Genomic DNA, 10,000 nt, shown 5'->3' on the forward strand with positions numbered 1-10,000 from the left:
TGGAGCAGATAGGCGGCGGTGGGTGTGAAAAAAAGAGGAAAAGCAGATTGGAGGAGATGGAAAGTGATAGAATGTTGAACCAGCAAGAGAGAGAGAGAGAGAGAGAGAGAGAGAGAGGACAATCAGCAGTGGGTCGATAGAGGCCCAGAATTGACTTTAAAACTGGCCCATCAGTTGGACAGGGACTCATCTATCATCCAATTTACTCTCTATCTAACCACATAGCTGTGACTACTCATTCACTTACACTAGCACAACTCCACCATGGGCAGTGTGCTGACCAAGGCAAGCACACCATCACACACACACACACACACACACACACACACACACGTTTATAGGTTGTTGTGCGTGCTCGTGAAAAGGGGGAGGTACGCAGATATAACTGGCTGACACATTGAAATGCAAATGAATGAGGGTCTATGTGAGTGCACACAGGTGAATGTATACACTCACATGCACTTAAAGACAAAGACGCACTAACATAGAGACTTAGAGACTGGGGAGCACACACACACACACACACACACACAGACACTGAATTAAGGACATAATCTCTGGAGGAATTCCAGCAATGTGTATTCCCTGCCATTCACTTTAAACAGTTGAATGGCACCCAGTACACACACACACACACACACACACACACACACACACACAGCAGACCATCCCTGTGTAGAGTGTAGGAGAACTCTTAACCTGGAGACATCCCAGGTTAGAAACCTGTTCCTACATGACACTCACTCACACTCTCTCTCTCTCTCTCTCTCTCTCTCTCTCTCTCTCTCTCTCTTTCTCTCTCTCTCTCTTTCTCTCTCTCCCTTCCAGCCGCATTCCTCCCTCCGCGGTTACACCTAATGACCGCTATCTCTTTCCCTCTTTCCCCTCCATCACTTCCTCGCCAGCGCGTTAATCACTCCAGCACATGGGCCCCGGGGCCCGGTGGTTAAAATAAGCCCCTCCTGACACTTCCATTGGGAGATTAACACGACAGCATTAACAGGTGCCACTGCTCTTCTGTTTAGACAGAGAGACAGGCCCAGTGAAACGGCTGCTTTCCGCGACCAGACGCAACGCTGCGGCAGTTCAAGGGCTTGATGAGCCTGATGCTCGCAACCGTGGAAACAATTAAATCCTCTATTCTGATATTTGCAGCCAAGTTGTTGGAATTGCCAGGTGCCACTGGTCTGAGCTGTGCATGATAATACATGTGTGCCTTAGTGCACGCGTTTTACATCTATAAAAGTGAAAAGGATAAAATAGATAAAGGCCACTTACAACACTCGCAGATGCCTCAGTCCAGCAAAATCCGCCTTGGTGATTTTAGTGAGGTTGTTTGCATTCAGATCCCTAGAGAGAGACGGGGACAAAGATGGGGGAATCAATAACTGGAATAGTACGTTATTAAACAAGGACAAACCTGAATACTAAAAGGCGATGAAGAAAAAAACAGTTGCATGACATGGATTAGGCCTAAATTGATTTAATTGCATAAACGCTTCTGCGGGAAACCCCTTTGTGTAACTGTAGCATTGTTTTTGCTGAAACTATTAGCTGCTGTAGCCCATACTGCAGACTTGCCATTTGAGGGTCACAGAAACTGAGACGGGGTATGGCTGCTGCATAGGGCAAAATTTAATTTCATCAAGGGGTCTTTGCCTAATAAAATACGGCCTGTTTAACTTAAAGCCCACTTGTCCAAATCCGTTTTTGATTAACTTGCTGGTCTCCAGACAAACCGATGTGGTCTACGGAGGCTTTGGTAATGCAACAGTGCGAAACCACCAGCATAACCACCGTGCCCCTAACTTCACCAGCAGCTCCGCAATAAACAATAAAGTGTCCTTGCGTTAAATCCGAGGGTTATAGAGTCTATATTATTTATACAATTTATATGAAGAACTAGGCTACATTTTAGACCTGTTAGTTTTAGCAGCTCTTATAGCCCATCTGAGATCCTAAGGTGCAGTTTTGGGCATGGTAGTTCAAATGTAAAGCGCTGCGCTATTAGGATTTGGATTTCCCTATGATAAAACAAAATATATTAATCCTAGAATAAATTTGAGAAGGATGCTATACAAATGTCACAGCAAAACTATAAATATTTATTAAAGGAATATTATAGGAATAAGATTGTGATATCATAGGATATAAAAAATACCAGAAAGTATGATAAGGTCACCATAAACTCACTATTCAGTACCACAGACACAATATAAGTCCCTTTAGAAATATTATAGGAATATTATAGTAATATCATAGGAGATAAAAAAAAAAAAAAAATGCCAGTAGGATATAAGGTCACTGTACACTCATTATTGAGTGCCACAGACACACCAAGTCCCTATAGGAATATTACAAAAATATTATAGTGACGTTTCGTTGGGGCGAGCAGACTGTATGTATATATCCATATTGTTGAACTCTAGGGGAAATATTAGAACAGGCGATTATATGCTTTGGTTTACAACCAATCCGCGCTGGAATAGTTTTTTCTCTCTATACTCACAGTCTTTCCGTGTTGCGGGGTATGTTCCTTGGCACACTGCGGAGCCCTTGGCCGTGACAGTCCACTGTAGTCCCGGTACAGGAGCACTGGGCCGGGCAGGGCTGGCCGTCCACCCCGCTGGACAGAACCAGGACCAGGGCAGCCACCAGCAGCCCCGGGAATGAGGCCAGGGAGCGGCCAGGGGCAACGGGGCTCAGAGCTCCCACCATCACTGCGGCAAGGGGGGGCCAATATGAGACCCGAAAAACCTGGGAAAATTTGAGGGCGTAAAAAAAATTAAGCCCTGAAATCCCGAAAAGAGCTCACCAAACTCTGCACGCAACGGGATGCAGTCCTCCCTTTGTTGTCCACCTTTTTTCAGATGTGTGTTTCTGAAATTTCTCGTTAGAAATTTACATTTGGGTCTTCTTGGTGGGGGTTTCGGTTAGCCGAGGCTTGAGAACCGGGAGTTTGGTCCCCCTGGGCGGGGAGAGGGGAGGTCGACGAGGCGGCGGACCGGCTCTCTGGCTGCGCTACAGCGGCGCAAACTTCCACATGTCCCCGGCATGCGGTGCCCAAATCCCCCCGGTGTATCTGTGTGTGTGCGTGCGCGCGTTAAAGCCCGTGAAACACCTCGATCCTTGGTCTGATCCTTGCACACACACGAGAAACGCACTCACACACACACTTTCCCTTCTCTAGTGCATACACACACACTCCAGGTGAGGCTGTCTTGGTTATTAATTCACAACACGCGTCCGGCGAGGAAGCAGCGGCAGCACTCGTTTTTTTTCCAAAAGCTCAGCACAGGTCACCGTGGAGGAGAGATATTGATTCCGATCATATATCAATTACCGGGCAGTGACAAGGGTGTAGGCAATGTGAGGGAGGAAAAAAGCCCCGTGAAAGACCAGCGCGCAATACTATAATCCAACTCTGCGTTGTGCGTCAAAGCGCTGCTCCCGAGAGTGTGTGATAGGGAGAGAGAGAGAGGGGGAGAGAGAGAGAGAGCGAGAGACGGGAGCGGGCACGTCTGCTACTGCGTCTGTCCGAGCAACTCTCTCTCTCTCTCTCTCTCTCTCTCTCTCTCTCTCTCTCTCTCTCTCTCTCTCTCTCTCGCTCTCTCTCTCTCTCTCACACACACACACACACACTGCGTTTTTCCCTGAAGGTAGCAGCAGGTTTCCAACTGGCCGTCAGTCAAGGAGCCACAGTTTGACCTCGGAAGGGGACTTTCATTCTCACTGCAGTGCCCCAGTCACCTGATGCCTTATTTATTTGGCCTCAGGAAGGCGACAGAGCTGCTTGGGGGGAATCCAAATGTGAGCAAAATGGGGAAAAAACCCGAATCTCGAATTTCCACGGTTGAACAAACAGCAACACAATCCACAATTGTATTAATAGGTGTTGCATTTAAGCCACACTGTTTTCCAGAAGGACTTACAATGACCGAGCAGGTGAGGCTTCAGTGTCTGGCTCAAGGACACCTGTCCGATGATGGACACACACTGGCTGTTGCTGGGATCGAACCTGTGACCTTACGGTTACGGGATAGGCTCTCTACAACCGCTGGTCCACCCTACCATCACTGTAAAAACTCTTAGAGCAATATCCTGAAACCAACTCATCTTTAATCATTAACTCAATGTATGTGTTTGTGAGTTTCAACCTATTGCTAGTTATCAGCTTCATAACCTAGAATCATGAGTTTATGACTTGTGACTTAAATGATTGAGTTGAAGAACATCTTACCAAACATTCACTAAACTGAATGAGAGACATTGTTAGCTTATTACCAGTCTTGCCAACTCTTCCTTCTTGTTGTTTGGATAAAGTTAGACAGAGACTTGTTATGCATATGTATGCTAGGTGAATCATAGGTCTATATCTGATTAAAAAAAAAAAGAAAGTATAACCAAGATGAAAATCAGTATCCAGTTCAACCCCTATACCCCCAATACTCTGCAAACTGTTAAAATGCAATAAGATGAGGTAGTGATCTGCTAATGGAAATGGAAAGTGGTGTCCATCTCTTCCACTTGTATTAACACAGATTCAGCTACTCAGCATATGGTATAATTAGGTATAATCATTTAAATCTTTACCCAAAAAAGTACTGGGATAGAGTCCATCAATTAGTGTATCCAAAGAATAAACACTTGTCGACATGACCAGACAGTTGGTGAAATTCACTCAGTGAGCTTTCACTATTCACTATTTCAATCAACTGCAATTTCAAGGCAGTGAGAGAACTTGTGTTTTTTAAGTTGAGGTGCCTTAGTATTTTTTGCAGTTTAGTATCAATCAAATGTGCTGACTGTTTTTGCCTGGTGTTTATAGTTTCCTATTACAGTTTTTTTTGATTGCTAATACACATTTCTTGAAATTATGCTCCATTTCCCAAAACTCTGAACACAAATGCATAACTGCACACTCATCTTCACAAACTTCAAACTTCCATGTCAAAACCAAACTCTCCACTCAAAACCATGTAATCTTACATCTAAACCAAACTTTGCCTTCAGACATCACACAAAAGCCATCAAATACACATACACTACAAAATAGCCATTAAACACTGGTGAGATCAATTCAAAACACTACCGTAAAAACCTGTTACTGCAATGAATAATGGTGCTTATGGTTTTCCCCCAGAACAACCTCTTTACATGATGAACACATATAAAGACACAACACATGTATACATTTTCAATTTTTTTAATTCCTCAATGTACTGTAGTAAAATAAACTGAAATTGAATGACAAAGTAAACGTACTGTAAAAATATGCAACTGATACTGTAAAGAACGTAGAATACAGTACGTAAAATAATTTCCATGTATTTACCAATATACTGTAAACCAATGAAAAAAAAACAGTTTGTACATAAAGAAAGAAATCACATTTATTCTGCCTCAGCATCCCGTCTCTGGTCTGGGTCAGGCCAGAGATTCTCATCAACATCACATCACAAAACAAGTGAACTGACCCATGGCCCTTTTATCTATCTATCCTGAGGTTCTGATTGGTGTGTGAACAATTTTGACTCTTAGTGTTTGCACCTGGGGAATTGTGTGTTAATTGGGTTCGAGCTGTGATGACTTGAGTTAATGATATTGAATGCCAGTGCTTTCTAAATGAACACATGGTGCAGCCAGTGATATATGAAGGGATTTGTGTGTAGAGTTTTTCACAAAAAGTTCAACAAAGCTGAATCATGTGTGGAAACAGGGGAATAGTGTTTATAGTTTTGGGAAATGGGTCTGTCTTTTGGTAGATGGCGTCATGGTTTGGGGTGTTTAGTTAATAGACCCAGTTATAGTGTGTAAGCGATCGAGAAAAACTGTATTCCTATCATTGCTCGAGGAAAACTCTTGTGAAAGGGTCAAGGTTTAATATTAGAGCAGTGTGCAAACCTTTATTGCATTGTTACTGGGCTTTAACTTGCCATAACTCCTGTAACCCTACACCTGTTGGTCAAGTAGCCTCTATTTGGTTACATGTTGGGTATTTCATTAACATTTTCATTGAAAGTCAATGGGACTTCTACCACACAGCATAACCTGCTTCCCCTCCATGCACATGCTCTTTGACACAGTTGGACTGACACAGAGCTGTCACTCAGGAAAAATAATAATAGTAGTCCTATAATACATTTTAGAAGGATGCCATACAAATATAAGTCTCTATAGGAATAATATAGGAATCTTGTAGGAATAGTGATCCCATAGGAGATAGAAATGCCACTAAGTATGATAAGGTCATTATAAACTCACTATTGTGCATCACAGACACTAAAGGTCATTATAGGAATATTATAGGAATATTATAGTGAATCTTAATTAGGGATAACAGAGAGTATGTGAAGTTACATATCTCCTGGAGAACAATTTGATGATGGAACCTAACTCTCTCTCTCTCTCCCTCTCTCTCTCTCTCTCTCTCTCTCTCTCTCTCTCTCTCTCTCTCTCTCTCTCCTTCCCTCCCTGCATGGCTCCCAAGGCAGAATACAAACAGCTGTGTGTGATTGAAATGCTGATGTGCACTGTGTGAGTGTGTGTGTGTGTGTGTTATACTACCCTCCCCACCTCCCTTCCTCTATCCCACCCCACACATACACACATGCCAAAGCACACACACATAAACACACACACACACACACACACACACACACACAGTCGTACACTCTTCTCGGCGGGTGTACTTGAAGAAAGTAAATCCTACAGTGAATCCTTTTTCCCGTTTGGAGATCTTAGTGGGGGGATAGAGAAGGGAGGGATAGAATTATAAAATGGTTGAAGAAAGGGGGAGGAGAGAGAGGAAAGAGAGCGGAAATGCGGAGGATAAGGGTGGAGGGTGGTCACTGATGGGGGTGTAGATGGAACGAGGGAGGATGAATAGAAGAAAGGGAGGACAGGGGAGGAGAAAAGATAGAGGGTGACCCCTATCGCCTGCAACACAGAGGGGCTTCAGGGCACACGGCCTGTTCAGACACGGCCTCACCTGACCTCCCCTCGTCTCCCCTTACTCTCACACACACACACACACACACACACACACACCTACGAGATCGCCTCAGATTACATTTAAAGCCTAGGTCAGACTACCAGACTGTTCAAATCTTGCCCCGACTAGGGCAGTTCAGACAGGCAGCTGTTCACATTACGTGACGGGACTAAGATGGAGCGTCACACACACGTGAAGACAAGGGATCACACACTGCCCAGTTTTGTCATTCACAATCATTTTTCCATTTGTCCAGAACAGTTCACCGTCAATACATTTACAAAATACATTACATTTACATTACAGGATGGTCCGGTCAGGCTTAGAATCAGCGTTTAAATCATCTAGTGGGACCTAGGCTTAAGACGCTTTATTGTAACTGAAGCTCATCCATAAAGTTCAAAAGCAGTCGGACTTGTAAGGAGGTGAGCCGGGACCTGCTGCAGTGAATCCCACACCTGCATTTTAATTTCATTGACAAAGCAAAGAAGCAAAATATAACATTTAAAGCAATTTTTAATCTTTGTTGTCCTTCACAATGAAATTGGGGGAGGGACTACGGATTGGCTCAGGTCCGTCTGTCTGTCACGCACAATATCTCAGACACCACTGATCGTATATTCACGAAACTTAAGACAATGATGTGTCTCTTTGCTCTATTCTGGCATTTTAAAGATTGAACTGATTGACCTAAGGGGGGCGCTACAATGTTTGCGTACTTGTTGGATTTTGCCGAAACTCGGGGGAATGATGCATCTCACCACTATGTCCTCACATTTTCAAAATTACACTGATCAGCCCAAGGGGAGGAATTGCATAATTTGTTCGCTCATCCATGTGTCACATGCAAAATCTTAGACACCACTGATCCAATTTTGACAAAACTTGGGGAAATGATGCATCTCACCGCTGCATTCCAGCATTCAAAATGACACGGATTGGTCCAAGGGGGAACTACAACTACAGCTCAAAACAGGGTGACATATTTGTTACTGATTGACCCAGACGGGGACTTCATCATTTGTGGGGGACGGCATGTTTACTGTTGACTTATTAATGGTGCAAAGAAGTTAAGTCATGCAGTAATTATCAATTAGCCTCATCCATATGTCTTTTTTTTTTGGTAATTTTCCAGTTCAAGGAAATAAGTAACATATCCACTGATGCTGAGTGTCAGGTCAGAGAGCTGCTAATGAGAAGTGAATCTGGCTGTCGGCTGTGATGCTGGGACTGCTCAATCTGGGCTGTTGATTTAGGGGCTGTTTGTGTTATCTTTGGTTTACGGCCACGCAGTAAAGCTGAAGGTGTGGGGGTCAGTGTGTGTGTGTGTGTGTGTGTGTGTGTGAGTGTGTGTGAGTGTGTGTGTGCGCAGAGGTCAGTCCAGCCACCTGGCCTCTGGACAGCTGCTACTGGGACACATGCTGCTCTGAGCTCAGCTTGTGCTACTGTACACACACACACACACACACACACACACACACACGCACACACACGCACACACACACACACACACACACACACACAAACGAATACACGTCTGGATCTTGCAAATATTCATCCATGCAGGGACACAAGTTCACAGAGCACAGCAGACAGATACAGACAGAATGGTAAACAGATCCGAATCACACACACACACATACAGGAGGGTTGTCAATTCCATCTCTGTAGTAATTAACCATATTAATCAAATCTGCTGTGGGTTTGTCTTCGTCAGATCCGTGTCGTTTGTGAGTGTGTGTGCGTGTGTGTGTGTGTGTGTGTGTGTGTGCGTGTGTGTGTGTTCCCTGATAATTAGATCATTAAAAACCAATGATGTTTGTGTTTGGACTGGGACCGTCAACAGAGGCTGGGGCTGGTTACACAGCTGCACTGAAACACACACACACACACACACACACACACACACACACACACAGAGAGAGAGACAGGAATGAACACACACAGGCACCACACCAAAACACACAAACAGCAGCATTAAAAAACAAAACCTCCACCTCCTGTCTCGGATTCCATTCATTCCCAACTGCCAGTTTCGTGCTGATGCGATCCCTCCACCAGGCGTATTGAAACTGGACCGAGGCCCTGAGGTGTGTGTGAGTGGTTGGTTACCTTTGTTGTGATGGGACCGAGAGGCTGTTGTCTGTCTCGCACACCCAGCCAGCACGCCGAGGCCCGGGGAGACGCTGACGAGCTGAATAAGATCTCATGAGGGGAGGATTTCCCTTCCGACTGGTTTGTTGGAAACTCTCCGTTCCGCTGGAGAAAGGTGTGTCAGGTTTCACATGACGGGTGTGTGTGTGTGTGTGTGTGTGTGTTGGTGTGCACTTGTATTGGTGTGTGTGGGAAAATCATTCATCTTTACGTGTCATCTGAGAGAAAGAGAAAGATTCATTGACTGGGTGATTGATCATGGATTGTCTGATTTACTAATTTGATGAAATGTCTGTTGTGTATTTATTGTTCATTGTTATTGTCATGTGTTCAAGTTTGGTTACTTTGACAACAAGCACTGTTGTATTTCATGCCTTTGATTGAGAACCGAATTGAAAGAGAAAGAATGCCTCCAAAAGTGTGTTTGTAACTGTCTGAGTGGGAGTGTGTGTGTGTGTGTGTGTGTGTGTGTGTGTGTGTGTGTGTGAGAGAGTGCTGGGTTGACATTCCATCACACAATGACTATTATTAGTCACAACAGTTCAATAATAAAAGATGCAGTTTAGATGGGAATAAAACGAGGATCAAAAACACAAGTTGATCCAATCAGCGTGTGTGTGTGTGTGTGTGTGTGTGTGTGTGTGTGTGTGTGTGTGTGTTGGTCAGTCACTGTTCCTCAGGTTGTGGCAGCCAGATCTGCTGTTTCTTTCTGCTGGTTTGGATCGTCAAGCTCTTTGAAGTTGTGAATTTGGGAGCTGAATTTGAGGTTCTGAAGTTCATTTCTCTTGGTGGTTTGGATTTTTCACATTTTAGGAATCAGTGCATCTAAATCATAACCTCACCTGTCGAACA

At 44.2% G+C, this 10,000-nt stretch overlaps 1 protein-coding gene across 1 annotated transcript in view; it reads right to left on the minus strand.

Moving 5' to 3' along the window:
* The window catches only part of slit2 (slit homolog 2 (Drosophila)), a 75,401-nt gene extending 72,645 nt beyond the window's left edge, over positions 1-2,756 (minus strand). The window contains exons 1-2 of the mRNA XM_071923268.2: positions 2,510-2,756; positions 1,279-1,350 (exon numbers count right to left, since the gene is read on the minus strand). Coding sequence (XP_071779369.2) covers positions 1,279-1,350; positions 2,510-2,718 — 281 coding nt within the window. The 5' untranslated portion in view covers positions 2,719-2,756. The remainder of the gene's footprint in view (positions 1-1,278; positions 1,351-2,509) is intronic.
* Between the last annotated feature and the right edge of the window lie 7,244 nt (positions 2,757-10,000).

This window comes from Centroberyx gerrardi, chromosome 3 (genome assembly GCF_048128805.1).
Source record: "Centroberyx gerrardi isolate f3 chromosome 3, fCenGer3.hap1.cur.20231027, whole genome shotgun sequence".
Taxonomy (NCBI): Eukaryota; Metazoa; Chordata; class Actinopteri; order Beryciformes; family Berycidae; genus Centroberyx; species Centroberyx gerrardi.